At 36.9% G+C, this 15731-nt stretch overlaps 1 protein-coding gene across 3 annotated transcripts in view; it reads right to left on the reverse strand.

Moving 5' to 3' along the window:
- LOC150097730 (protein numb-like) overlaps positions 1 to 15731 on the reverse strand; it is a 356060-nt gene that overhangs the window by 126571 nt on the left and 213758 nt on the right. The window contains exon 1 of one of the 3 annotated variants that reach the window (XM_090406727.1): positions 399 to 685. The exons of the other annotated variants lie outside the window; for them this stretch is intronic. Within the exon in view, the coding sequence (XP_090262853.1) occupies positions 399 to 486 (88 nt within the window). The 5' untranslated portion in view covers positions 487 to 685. Of the gene's footprint in view, positions 1 to 398; positions 686 to 15731 lie in introns of those variants that run through there. 3 annotated transcript variants of the gene reach the window in all.

Below are 15731 nucleotides of genomic sequence, written 5' to 3' on the forward strand. Positions count from 1 at the left end.
CGCGTTTTAAGTACTGAATATTGAAATAGTTAACTGTCACCTGACAAGACAGCTGTTATTGCAATATAATATTTATACAATTAAACCACACTGCATAAGAGCAACTTCGTTATCCTACAGGAATAATAAAGTCATTATTAGCAATACCCTTGTGAATAAAATGACAAATATCTTGAGTTACCGTTGTCATTTACTCAAATAAAACACATAATTCCTATTATACTATATGATACTTTTCAGTTGTCAGAGTTGGAATTAATTTACAAAATGCAGTATCAATTTCTAATTATTGTATTTCAAACGTCCAGAGATAATAGTAAATAAATTTATACAACATGTCCTATTAAACTTTATGCGCGTATATTTCACCAAGTGCTTGCAAAGTCTAACACGCTTACCTTGCCTGTTCTTACCATGTCGCTCCCGTGTTTCTACGTGGCTGTGATGATTTCCCATATTACAATCACAGCGACCGAACCCTATCATACGATTTCCCACGCCTAAACAGGTGGTCGTCTTGGTTACCTATCCATCGCACAGTCGTTGAACACTCTTCTTTCCAGAACATCACAAAATAAATTGAACGAGTCCAACACTAATATCCAAAATCCAGGTAATATGCCAACCTACAGTGGGATAGTAACTTACTAACACATTCCTCTCCCATCACCGAAATGTACGTGTATGGGGCCCTGGTTGCACACGGTTGGGCGGCCTAAGTTTCTGGTTGACGCCACTAGAACACGGAACCGCCTACCTAATAACTAAATGAATGGCGGGCGTAAAGACTTGGGGGGGGGGGGAATAATAAAAAAAAAAAGTAGTGTGAGAAGGGGGTGGCAATACGATAGTTTTGCAATAATTTGGGAAATTAATGCTTACTATAAAACATGATATTTAATTTACGAAATACAGATTAAAAAAAATGTAGTTTAAATTATTATCAACAATCGCAAAGAAAAAAAAAGTTAAACAGGTTAGTTTATGATTAGAGTTAAGTTCATACTATAAAAACATTAACATCTACAACAAACACTAAGTACTCCTATTATTACCAAGTGAGAATAATTTCCATTATACTACAAAAAGTTTTGTCAAGTACGAAAAGAAGGCTAGGTGGCGCTTTTGAATTAAAAGTTTTGAAGGTTGAGGGAACAACATACCTACCAAGTCAAAATATTTATTCTTGCGTATATAACTAATTATTTTCACTTATATATTATTGTCAATATGAAAAGCACTGATTTTTTAATATAATAATAACTGCGTAACCCACTCTTCGTTAACCCCACCGACGTTGCATACCAGCCCAAAGCACTAAAGCTCCACCTGCTGAAACCGCTTGGTTGTCAGAATGGCACCCAGGTGGCGCACTGCAACAAGGTATGTTTGTCGCTACGAAATAGAACAATATTAAGAGAAGCATAAACGTTGACTCAACTTGTTTCCAAAGGTACTGCAGATCTTCCGTGATTTACCTCTTGCTGCATTACAACTTTAACAAAGGAAAATTATACAATGAAAAATAAATAATTTTCATTATTTTCTTCAGTGCAACTGCTTTTAAGTATGCTGTAAATTTTAAGAAAGAATTACCTTGACATGAAGGATGCATTATTTGTATTCGTCCGAAGCAGAGGGCGTCGATTACTGCAAATTAATCACAAATTCTTAAAGAAGTCATATTCTCCGAGTCCCACATTCTGAGTCAGTTACAAAGAAAGAATTAAAAGATAAATGAAATGATGTCGGTAAGAGAAAACATACACGCACTGATAGTCCAATAATAGCAATGCAGTATTAATTCACTAAATAGTAAAATACTGGTGTGAAATTGTGTTATGCTATGTTGTGTAGTGTGTATAATGGCCTCTCGTGATGACACCTTGGACTCCATGGAGGTGTCATGTAATAATAACAATAACAAGAAGAATACCTTTGTAGGCTATATTCCCACGATGAGTCCTTGGAGGTGTCAAGTAATAATATTCATAGCCATGGTGTCGTTAGGAGAATGAGACCACGTAGAACTTTAAGCTCTAAATAAAGATTCTTCATTTAGATTCTTGCTTCATCTTTGTTCTGAGTTGCCCTAGTGTTGTACTACCCAGGTGTTGACTTACGCTTGGACTAGCCGATAGTTCTTCGGCATGAAACTCTTAGATTTCGATCTCCGAGTTTCGTATCCGGCTTTAAAATAATGATGGATTTATTATTCCCTTAACTTAATTTACGCCGCCAGAAGAAAAAAAAAAAAAAAAACAGCCTCTTGGATCTTTATCGTATAAAAAAATACTGTCAGAAGTTTCACTAGACTGATCAACAAGGATTTTGCAAGTTGAATAATGGTTTGGTTTGGGATCAGGCTATTAAGACTATGATGCCATTGTATTCATCTTGTTAACTGCGTGTGTACTTCTGACTAGTTTCGCTGTTTTGAGGGTGAAAAATCAGTTTCCTGTAGTTACTTGCATCAAAGCATGTGGACTCAATGTATTTTGCGAGGAAGAATTGAAAATGGAATTTGTTTTCTTCCACAATGAAAACGCTTTTTTGTTGAATATATCAAAACATAACTTCAGCTATTGTTTAATGATGTTTTACGCCAAATAATGCAAAAAACCTACAACGCAGCAGCGTGGCTTTTGAAATCATATCAGACGAAATAGGATGGTTAATTCTTATTTGCATAGTTTCATAAGTCTGTATACTGCGTGCGTTTTTCATAACTTTAGCCATTGTTCAATGATGTTTTATGCTTATGCATAGACCCTCAACGTAGCACGCAGATTTTTGAAATCATATCAGACGGAACAGGGTGGTCAGTCCTTATTCCCGTAGTATCCTATGTCTGTATACTGGGTGTGTTCTTCTAGCCAGTTTTACTGTTTTGTAGGATAAAAAAATCCTTCCACCTTCGTATTGGGACCAGCTAACTCACTTTCAATGAAAACGCCCTGATAAAGGTTCTTCGTGTCTGATTCGAACCTACGTCTTTCCAACCAAAGGACATCGTCGAAAGCGACTGTTAAGGAAGCTGTATAAATAAATAAAATAAAAATTAAAAAATACACAGCTTAAAACTGATTATAATCAATTTGTTTCATTTTGTAAGCGCTTTTGCATATGTCTCTCTTTAAAGAAACCAGTACTTGGGCTGGGTTGATTGGATTTATACTAGAAGTAACAAAAGTCATGAAATCATTGTACTGTCTGTTAACTAAATGTGTTTTTTGTGACTGTTTTGTTGGGAGAAAAAAACTAGTTTCGGAATGAAAACTCTTCACCTCTATGTGGGAAACCAGCAATAGTGTTGCGCCATGCATGGCATATCATTCGATTAGCTGTATCTAAGTTTTTTGGATAGAATTTTCCCAGGTGGCGATGAAGGAAAAGCATCTCCATTGACATCCATCCCCATCTTGTAGTATTGTTAAAGGGTGTCTATATATTGTTCTTTATAATTTTCCATTTTATTGTCCCTACAAAACTCTTCAACCCTCTTTAGGATTTACAGGCTTCTAGTCTTATTTTAGTGAACTTCAAGTTCTTCTATTTACTCGTAACATACTTTCCTAATCTGATTGCATTTCCCTTAGTTGTTTGGCTTCTGAAATTCTTGCAGAGATTGCACTTATGTACTAAAATTCATTATGGCCAAATGCTTTAACAAAGTTTTTTTGTAAGACCTAATGTAATATGTAATAGTGGCAGAAATATTTTCAGAGGATCAAAGGGCTCATGTTTTATGTTCTCGCTTCTTAGTGTAAAATCCTTTAGAGTGCTTTGCAAATTTCATTTGCATACACGGCAGAAATGCAGTTACTTGTAGTTTGCTAGATATCGCCAGAAATATTCTAATAATTATCTCTGTACTTTATTATTTTCAGAAACTGGAATATTTTTAAGTCTCCCTCATATTTAGTTGTGCACAATAGGTATAAAGTTTTTTTAAAACATACCATGATCAAGCACTAAAAGGCCATCTTGGTCAGGCAGTAAATAATTCCAATATTTCTTTAAAAATACGATGGCAGGATTTGGTTTCAATTTCAATTCATATGTACGTATATTCCAATTTTTCGATTTGCGTGTCAGCTCGATGGCTTACAATGGCCAAGAAACGGCTTGGCCTCTCAGAGCATTCATTAGGTTTCAAAGATCCTTTTCAACTGAAAATCCCTAAACGTTTTTCGCATCCTAGGCGGGATTCGAACCTAGGTCTTTCTATACAGTATATATGAGGGTAGTCTGAAACGTTCTCGGCCTAATAATGAAAAAACGAATTCATAATTTCAAAATTATTTTTATTTTTCAACATAATCTCCCTTAAGACTAATACATTTATTCCAGCGATGCTCTAGCGCATATTATCCCGTCCCTGTAGTGGTTCTCAGTAAAGTCTGCAAAATATCCTATACAGCTGCAATCATTCTTCATTCAAAGAAAAACGCTAACCAGGAAGAGTTTTAGTTTTGAGAAGAGATAAAAGCCAGAGGGAGTCAAATCTGAGGAATAGGGTGGATGTTCCAACAATTCATAGTGCAGATCCCTTAATTTTTCCATTGCCAAAACCCCTTTGTGGGCAAGTGCATTGTCCTGATGAAAGATGATTTTTTTCTTCTGCAAACAGGGTTTTTTTCTCACGAATTTTTTCGCCTACTATGGTTAAAAGATCGGAATAATATTCCCCGTTTATTGTTTAACCCTTTTCAAGATAATAAACAAAATGAATTTCGCATCCCAAACCACCGATGCAATGACCTTTCCTGCTGATAGAATCGATTTTGCCTTCTTTGGCGCTTAACAACCGGCTTCTGTCAACTGTTTTGACTGATGTTTTCATTCTGGTGTGTAATAAATCGACGCACAAAATCAGTTTCATTCTCGTTAAAACGCTCCAAGCACTGTTCAGAGACTTTCATGCGAGAGCGTTTTTGATCTGCTGTGAGCAAGCGCGACACCAATCTTACGCAAAGCTTTTTCATTTGCAATTCTTCATGCAAAATATATCCTACACGTTCTTTTGAAATCCCTATAGTCTCAGCAATTTCACGCACTTTGACTCGCCGGTCATCCAATACCATATCGTGTACTTGATCAATGATTTCTGGTATTGTTACACGTTTTGGACATCCTTCACGTGGATCATCTTCGATGCTGGTACGGCCACGTTTAAACTCGGTAGCCTATTTCTTAATTGTCGTAAACGAAGGAGAAAAGTGCCCATAAATTTTTATGAACTTCGAATGAATTTATTTTGGCGTTAAACCTTCTTTTTATAAAGAATTTTATAACCGCATGATACTCAATTTTATCCATTTCAAGGGAAACAGACAACACTTTTGCTTGAGAGAGCTGCATAAAACAAACTACTTGATAGAATGACTTGCAATTTCACATGGATGTTTAAGACAGATGTACCAACTTAGAAAAAGAAATCTTGCCGATAGTGTTGTCATCTATGGTCGAGGCTGAGAACTTTTCAGACCACCATCGTGTGTATATATAAACAACCTATATGTGTGTGTATGTGTGTGTGTGTGTGTGTGTGTGTGTGTGTGTGTGTGTGTGTGTTTTGGTTGCCATTATGGCTGAAGCAATTAAGACTATGAGGGCAGTATATTATGTCTGTTCATTTCTGGTGTCTTGTTATACCTCTAGGAGCTACTAACTCACTTCTGAAAAACCGTGATGAAAGTTCCAAGACGGGATTTAAGCCCATTCATACCGGAAATACAGGTTCATTATTCCTCAGAACAGGGATATATTGCAATGATCTGAGTTTTCTTAGATTTAAGTTAGCAAAATAAATAGTTTCGTATTATTATTCCATCTTTCAAATCATACCGAAGATGTTCAAGATATTTGGAACAAAAACTCCAGAAATAAAAATACCTTCTTTTTTTTAATTTTATTTATTTTTAAGTAATCTATTTATTATGTTTGTGTATTTGAATCCAAAACTCCTATTACATGTTTTGAGAATCACAGCAATTATATATAAAAAAAGAAATTGTGGCAATAATTTAAAATTTTAGTTTTATTATTATCTAATTCATCATAAAATATCTCCCAATACGCTTAATTCTTTGATTGCAGATTTGAATTTAACACTTCAAAATACATTGAAATCACCCAAATGTGTCCTGAAGTTGTCTTACTACGTCATTTTCTTCAACAATGACATGGGACACGACAGAAAAATGTTCCTCTTATCACGATATACTTGTGCATGCCTTCAATTACCACAACTCAAGGTTTGAGTCCATACCAGAAAAAATAGCTCCAGCCATAATAGCACAAATCCATAAAACCAATCGTCAAAACATACATTCGGGCACAAGGAGTTCTCAATACACTCAGTCACCCACCAAATTTAAGAGTAGGCTAGTTCAAGGACACCATAGTGTGAGGAACAAATAGTAGGACGGGGATACTTTCCACGAGCGTACGACAGCAATCAATAGGGATTTTGGACCATTCTTCCTGTAGGCATACAATGGGTTTTGGACTGTTATGGGACGAACGTCACTTGATCTCACCCGATAGGGTTAAGAACAGGGCTCCGTGGAAGCCAGTTGAGTGTGATGACGTTCATGTCCACAAACCACGTAGTTACAGCAGTAGTCTTATGACATGGTGATGAAAGACACAATGGTGCTTAGAAATACCACAAAGTAGATAGCATTCCACTGTCCAGAATTTTCATATACCTCTCGGAGTTCAATGTTCTTGGCACCATAAACAAGGGTCCAGGAAAAACAGGATCATACCATCACACCGCCACCTTCGAATTTCATAGTTGGGGTTATGCACTCTGGTAAAAGATGTTCGCTGGGAATTCACCATACCCACCTGCTCGATAGACGGTATAGCGTGATTCGTCATTCCATAACACAGCTTTCCAAGCTTCCACGTCCCACTGTACATGCTGTTTGCATCACTGAAGACGACGCTGCATGTCGTCTACTGCTTCGGGTAATGTGGGACTTGCATATTGCGGTCCTACCATGGAAACCCATGGTAGGACCGCAATTATGTTATGAGCCTCGATTCCGAACGGTTTTGTGCAGATTCGTGTTCCAGTCGGTGCCCAGAACTCCATATTCAACGTGTCTGCTGACAAATAGCGGTTTTTACATATTACCCTTCGTTCGTAGCAGTCTGGTTCGGTGAGTCGTCCATTGCAGGTAGCACTTGAAGTTGACTCCCTGCACATCCATTTGAGTATGGTATCACTGATTGTTGAACTGAGATGGCTCAATTTGTCAACAGTTTGCCGAGCAGTAGGCCTGAAACGGCATCCTATCACAACGCCTCCCTCGAACTTCGTCAGTTCCCTTCTCGTAGCCATTTTCCCCCGAACACGGTTGCACTGACTTGGAAGAATCATATTCCTCCAATTCATACTGGAGGAACAGGTATCTCGTTACGTGGTACGATATACATTGCCCATGGGGGGGGGGGGGTCCATTGACTTCTTTCCAAGCAGTGTATGTAAAATGCAAAAAGTAAAATTATTTCAATAGGGAAGATGACGTTATTTACAATTTGGAATATGATGTTTCCTATGCACAATACAGCACTCATTAGGACTTCAATGATCATACCAAAGGACTCTTTTTTACTTTTTAATGTGAATGTAAATCCCGCCCATGAAATGTTGAAAACCTATCGTATATTTAATACCATGGGTGGGATAAATTTAGATAATCTGCTTCCTGCTACACTAGAAACCAAACAACATGATACTTATTTATTATTATTATTTTTAAGTCATTCAGTCATCTGTGAACAGGATGGTTTCACACCAGGCGAAAAAATCGTCAACCATCTAAGGATATTCACAAACATCCCATGCCCACACTGGGATTCGAACTCACAGCCTGTTGGCTGGAGAGCGAAGACACCATCAACCCGGTCAACCAGGTCTGCATAAATATAGGGTGATTATGTGTTCCGTAAATAAATATAGGATATATTGTATTATACTAACGTCAAGTTTTCAAACAATAACGTTTTCTTAAATTTTCTGAAGCGCGCAAAAAAGCGAAAAACATTATTATTGGTCTACCTTATACCAGGAGATTTTTAAGTGTATATTGGATAGTATAAACTCAATATTGGGTAACATTATCCAAATTCATACTTCAACCTGGGTATTACGTTACTATATTACAAATTACTATATGCGCCATAAAATCAGGAATTATTACAAAGCAAACGTAATAAAGCAATATGCATACCACGAAATTCACTCGTGTAAATGAATTTGTATTATACTCACGCACAGTTGATATTTTCCCTCTCCTACATTATTTTGCATTTTCTTTTAAATTTTTTTACATACATATTTATACACAAACATGTAACAACGCTGATATCTAAAAGACATGTAAGAGCAGGTTAGCTGCAGTCACTCTAATTACTCATAGGATTTTACACAGTGTGTTTCTCAATTCACTGCAGAACTGAAAAGAACCAATATTGTTTCATAAGAAAAAATTTTCAGAGAAACAATACTGTCGATGTAGGATGACTAGTCAGTATAGACCCCCTATCCCCCCCCCCAGGGAGAAAACGCGCATTGTACAGCAGGGTATGGGATTAAATCAAAAGTGGAATAAATAGGCTTAACAAGTGTCTCCAAATTATGGCCCTGGAGGCTTTACCCAGCTATCGAAGACTTTTGGACCACCTGCAAGTCAGGAGGGAATCACTGATCATATGCAGCTGTAGTTTGTATTGTTCTTTAGTATTTTGAAAGCAAGTTTAGGAGAATAAAGATTATGAAAATAAAAGCAGTTGCTGATCTGACTGACAACACACAAAAACTACAGATGAATTTTTCTTTGGCAGGAGATCTTTGCTTCCCTGCCAAGCATTTATATCGCCAGGGAATTAAATTGTTATGCACAAAGATGAGATTTGCGGTATGTGGTGAAGTAGATAGATTTAATTGATTAATGCGTGTGTAATATCAAGACACACACATATATATATATATATATATATACACGGACAATCAATTAAACAGTTCAGGTATTCACAACTCACACTCTAGATGGAAATCTCAAGACCTGATTTTACGGCGAATTGGGCGCAATAAAATCAGGAATTATGTTATTTTTGAACACAGACGCAGTTATTAATATCACAGAAACGCAATGTTGCCTGTACACTGTTTAGCATATACGTGTACTAAAGTCTTCGATGAAGATATATTAAAAGTCCTACGGTTTACAACAAAATTGAAATAATTCAACTCATTTTCGTGTAATAAGTCTAAGTGCCCCCTTTAAATCAAAATCCAGAGAGGCTTTAATAAATAAAATAGTAAAAAAAAAAAAAAAAAAAAAAAAACGACGTTAATGGGTGTTGCTCGTTGTGTGATAAATGGATCTAAAATAATCATACATAGATCATTCCCTAGTGATATAAATACTTGGCAGGGAAGCCAAGATCGCCTACCAAAGAAAAATTCGTCGCATTGTGCTAAACACATAACTTAGAAGAGTGAATAAAACAACAGCTGCAACATAATTCGACTAATGCAATGTTTATTCATCCCCAGTGAACAATTATTACTTCAATTCATAAAGTCTGGTAAACAAACGCTTAATTAAATTCAGTGTTTCAATCCTCTTGGCTACAGAGATGGGCTTCAGGTGACAAGAAATTTACATAAACACCGTCGTCGAGTATACTGACTACAATAAGTATACTGAGCAAACAATTTTTTATGAGCGATCGATTACAAAGGAGCATTCAACAGAAACTGGTGGAGTATTTTGTAAAATTTATTTACAGCCAAAGTTCTCAGAAACCGCAAACTGCGAGTAATCCGAATGTGAACGTGATTAGGTCTTTAGATTTACAATGCAAATATCATTGGAAGGTGATCAATGGTTAGACAATGAATGCTAAACCTCAATCGAACTTGGGAAACAAAGCGAATCTTTCAGGCTGCCAAGTGATATCCTGATCGTGTTGATGAATGATACCCACTTTCCTGCCTTTTATATGTATATAATACGTGGTTAATGTTCGATCTGCCTCTGTGGTACAATGGAAAGATTATGCGAGATTAGACAAAATGAGCATTACGGTAAATATTCTATGACTAAAACTGCAAGGATGTTCTAAGAAAGCACATAACACAAGGTCGAACGATACTTAAAGGCTGAAACGGTTGACAGGTTATTAAAGATTACGGCAAAGCAGCTTAAGCAACGAACCACATGTATTATCGTCTATTCATCTCAACTTCCCCTAACGTATTGGACTGAATAACCCTTCACGGCCAAGTAACTTGTTAATGCAATGAAAGGGTCTGCAAATTACGCTATGTTTGTCAACTACGTGTATTTTCTTGGGACATCATATATATGTGCGGATTTCAATAAATTAGCACTTGGTAATTAGCAAAAATTGGCAATTGGTAGTTAGCAGCACACTACGTGTAAAAAAACACATCGTTCGTAGGATATTGAATAAATAAAGAGAGCGATTTGTATTGCAAGGAAAACTGGAGGTTTATTTGTACCAAACCACGACGATATATATGACATCCTTGTGATGATATACAGCTGCATATATCTGCAAAATAGCAGGAATAATCCAATTTATGCACATTAAGGGTGCTGGCCTGGTTGGCCGAAGGGGTAGTGTATTTGCTCTCCAGCCAAGAGGTCGCGGGTTGAAATTCCGCCATGGGCATGGATGTTTGTAACTGTCATACTAATAGTGTGTGGAAAGGGAATTTGCAACCCTACCACTTACTTACTCTAGCAGAAACCTCACTCCCAAAATCGCATGAGGCCACGAACGTGACCATACAATGTCATGAGTGAAAAACTAAGGGTAACATACCAGCAGAAATTTAAAGCCATCATTTCTCAAAAAAAAAAAAAAAAAAAAGTGGGAGGCAAAGAACACCATCAAGAGATGCTGTTTATTATTATTTTATATTTATTGAGAATAGTATTTTAAGTTCATTAGGATTTTTATTTTTTATTTTTTAGGATTTATAAAGTTTTAGGAGTTATTTACTAAAATAAAGAGCCAAAAGGCTTCATTTTGGCTATGCAAATCAAGTGGATATTAAATCCAGCATTATTTCAAAGCCGAATGTAGAAACTCTGAAAGTTTCGTAAAAGTTGACCAGAGAGCTTACGCTTTCCCAAGCGTTCATATAGTCGCCTTTTATTGGTCCATTTTGATAAGGTTTCACTGGCCTGACAGCTGTTTCGAACTGGTTGGTTCTCCTCAGAGGTCAGGCAGAAACTTTAAAAGAGCAAAAACTCTCGTTCAGTACTAAGGAACTCGAAGTGTCGGAGATATGTATTTTTCGTAAGCGAACTTTCGGTCGGTTAGAAGTTAAATAGAAGAGAAGTAATGTTCAGAACGAAAAAGAATACCAAGCTGTTTCGGAATCTGACGAGGCTATGAATGTGATGTGATCATACCAGGATAGGCTATATGTGAAAGTCAGCTCAAGAAGAGAAACCGATCTTGGGTGATGAATAGAATGCTATCAAAAGTGAGGAAGAGTAAATGACAAAATAAGGCAGGATTTTGTTTTGTTTTGTTATGTTTTGGAAGCATTAAAATTTACTAAATTATTTCCACTCCACTTGAGAATAGTTAGAAGATTGGTGTTTAGGCACAGTGGCAATAGAGGATCTATAAACTTGAGTCGTCCGGGTCCTACAAGATTTTGTGAATGACGAAGAGGGATGAACGTACTATCGTCAGCAAGCCATGAACAGGTTTTGAAGTTACAGAGAGAGAGGGCATTCATGTATAGAAGGAACAACGCCTGAAAATACCGGCATAGATGAGAAAATCACATGAGAAGGAATCATCCACCAGAGAGGAAGCTTGCCATTTACTAACACAGAATCAGAGGGAGACCATAAGAAAGCAACTTAGAATGAATATCACGATGGCAAACTCGATCAAATGCCTTGAAAAGATCGAGCTGCCACAATTCTCCAAATCTTTTCATAACCTGTGCCGAAAGGTGAGAGTTAGTGAGGTGGTCTGCTGTAGAACGAGAATCGAGGAATCCATATTGGTTATCAAAGATTAATTGATAGGAAGTGAAAAAGCTGACCGTTGATTACTTTCTCCATCACTTTTGAAAGTACTGATGTGAAAGTAATGGAGCGTTAGTAGGATTAATGATTAACTTTTATGTTTCTTTTCAGAAACAGTCTGGATAAAAGCTTAATTCTATGCAGTTGCATAAATGTCAGATAAGCAGGATAAGCTTGTAAAGGAGATACAAGATGAATGTTAGGCCTGGAGTACAAACTCTTAGTATAAGTGGAGGGATACCATCTGGGCTGATCAGCAAACTATTCGCTTATCTGTGAAGTTAGGAAGGGGAAACCAGTTGGAACTGTGGATGTTGAAATCTCCAAAGATGATCTCACTGTTTGGGTAATTAGATTGTGTGATCAACTTTCTGAAATATATAATTAAAAAGGTCAGTATAATTATCAGAAGTTGGCGAGCGGTAAGGCTCTCTAACTGATAAACTTTTGATGTGGGACATCAGACCTGAGGAAAGTGCACGTTCCATTCTGGTTTATGGAAGGCATCATGCAATATATTGTGCACTGTGGAAAGTTTAGGTGAGCTGTAGTCGAAAAAGATGCCACTTGAGGTTCAATGATGAAAAACAGATCGGCTTTGAATGTGTTACAGTTATTTTCCCCCTTGGATATAATTTTAATGTTTTTTGCTATTTTTTGTGAGAGATTTTATAACTATAGTAACTCTATACTTTTTATGCTGTATGCTGTTGGTGGATAGATTACAGGGAATGCAATGGGGGTGAAGCAGTTGTGGACACAAGTCCCACAGAAGGAATGCAGTGCCCAGATTCGACAGATCTACCTGCAGACTGCTACACTCCGACCTCTTAGCGCAGCCTAGCATAGTAAGCAACACAGCAGGATTATTTGCCAGTTAATTAGAAGCCTCCTGAAAGGTTGACAACAGGATTGGTTCCATGTACTATCCTGTCTGGAGATCGGCCTGAGGAAACTTCCTTACCGTTGTACTCTCGAAAGGAGGTAGTGCTGCTCCCTAGTTCAAATTACGGTGTGGAGAGCATGCTTAGAAAGGCAACTACTTTATAAGAAATAAGAGATTTGCTTCACGTTATGTTTCTTAATTTCTTAACAGAATGACAATACAGTAATGCATTACTGTAAAATTATGGTTCGATTACGAGCTGGTCATTCGTTGTAAACACTATGGGTTAGTTTTTCCAATTGGAATAATTCTTATGCCCCCCCCCCCATTAGGAATCATTAGTCACCGCGACATCATATTCCAGGAATTCGAGTCCTGCTAAAAGTAATTGTTCTCAGGATTAAAGAACACAAGACAACGGCAGTTTTGCTGACGCCACCACAGAAAATGACAAACGGTGTCCCCCCATTCCATAACATTAATACTTCAATGCAAAGCTTACTCATGATCACGGGGGTTTACGTTTAAAACAAGTTTAATACATTTTTTTGTGATGTCTTCTGTGAAGAAAACAACCCACAAAAGACAGCTAACAAAATACCGATTAGTACTTGTCATACTTGTTTCTTTGCATAAGCAGGAGAGACAACGTCATACCAAACGAAACTCCAAGTGGAAAGAATCACGTGATACTACAGTTAAATTGAAAGAAAACCAAGCTCGAACGAGACATTAATGAAATCAAGCTCAGCAATGGTAGTTTCGAATTAGAATGCAAACTCTTTCATCGAAATATCACCATGAAATAGAACAATAAATTATGAGTCATTAACCCAATTCCTGCCATCACATAATTCTGATTAACTGTCACATTACATTTTTCCCACCAAATGTGCTATTTTAAGATGAAAAAAAAACGGTACGTGATGCAAGAAAATCTGCTATCATTTTTAAAAATTTTGCGTACCAAATTTAATCCACCCCATTGAATGACGTAATAAGTCTTTCAACAAAGCAAGAGATTCGTAGTTCATACTGGCTTCTTACAATTTAGTTGTTCCTCTTCCTCCTTTCTTTTTTAACCCCCCCTCGCGAGGAGGGCGAATATCATGCATACTAATATCAAAAACTGGTATATCCGAATTAGAATCTGACACGAGAACTCTTCAACAGCTATTAGCCTTCAGCAGCAAAGGCAAATGGCAAAACGGAAGTAAATCAGTACCTTGTTAGGCAAAGCTTAGAGATTGCCCGATAACTTGGATTTGTCCCAATCTTTCATTCCGCCTTTCCAAGTCTACTGATGTGCAGACTTCAATTCTTTCTGATGAACCAAAGGAAAAATCTCCTTCAACTCTGGCAATAAACGGTGTCTGTATGATATATATTTTAATTAAATTTTTAAAAGGTAAACGTTTTAAAGCATTGGTTGCACTATATAGCTACAGAAAAACCTTTCGACAGCGTGTGTACATAAAAAATAACTATTTCAGGTACATACATCAGTAAATTAAATCAGTTTCCATTTGGTACTTAAATTAATGCGGAGTTCGCAAGATTCATATAAATGAATATATTGTTCACTAAGAAAATGATCTAAGACGACAACTTTATTAGCCACGAGCATTACGTAATATAAAAAATAAAATAAAATAAAAATGAACGTAGGAATAAGCAGAGGCATATTAGGGGACGGAATGAACAAACAAACAAACAACAACAAAAAAAAATCGTGTTTAATCGCTAAATGTATAGTTATTTCAGACGCCTAAAATGCAATGTTTTATTTTCTTTTTCTCCCTTCCCCCCCCACCTTTATTATCGTAATGTTTCTTTTGTTTGTTTGGAATTACGCCCGAAGCTACTAAGGCTTTGAGGACAATTTTCTTCTTAACTTCCTAAAGGTGGCTAACTCACCTTCAGTTGAAAAGTTTATCTTGTTATGACAACTGAAGATGCTCAACCCAATTTCGTAAAAGGCGTATAGTCATACGGATAACAGTATTTTTTTTTGGGGGGGGGGACATTATATACTAAAGTATGTAAACCGGGTTGAACAAGTATTAATACAGCACTTAATATGTAATCTAAATCCTTAAAAATAACCTAAATAGTACTTGTCAGAAGGCGGAATTTTATGATTTACTTTACTTAATCCTCCTCTTCTGTTTGAGGATAAGATGGTTAGCCCTATGCCTCCCAGTGTGTCATATGCCTGTAGATGCGTGTGTTCACGGGGCCGGTTTGCCTGTTCTAGGTGTTTTCACCCGGAAATTCGAAAAACCCGAATTTCTGGGTGAAAAACCCCCTACCTCCGTAAACCGGAGTAAAAAGGAGGAACCTTTATCTGAAAGATAAAGGTTCCTCCTTTCAATGACGGGAATCAAACCCAGGTCTTTCCGACCAAAGGGCTTCATCTATAACGAATGAGCTACGGAGGCTCGTGGAATTTTATACTCCTTTTAAATCTGCAGAAGTTATTTGTAGTTTTTATGTTTCAAACTTGAATTAAAGTTTTTTTGGACGTTCTATTATGCAATGATATATAATGGGTTTGTACCCCAACTGATTTGTGGTATATCTAGAAACTAACTCATTTGATGTGCTACAAATCAGTTGTTTGCTTTACTGCCTTAAAGTACCTTGCTTATCAGCCAAAGTTTTCTAACGAATGCATGCCCTTTAAAGAGCCATGTATATTTATTCTTTATAATCTCGAAATATTTGAAAGATATCTTCAA

Source organism: Typopeltis vanoorti, chromosome 17, assembly GCF_054136105.1.
Source record: "Typopeltis vanoorti isolate ZY-2024b chromosome 17, IOZ_Tvanoo_1.0, whole genome shotgun sequence".
NCBI classification, from domain to species: Eukaryota; Metazoa; Arthropoda; class Arachnida; order Uropygi; family Thelyphonidae; genus Typopeltis; species Typopeltis vanoorti.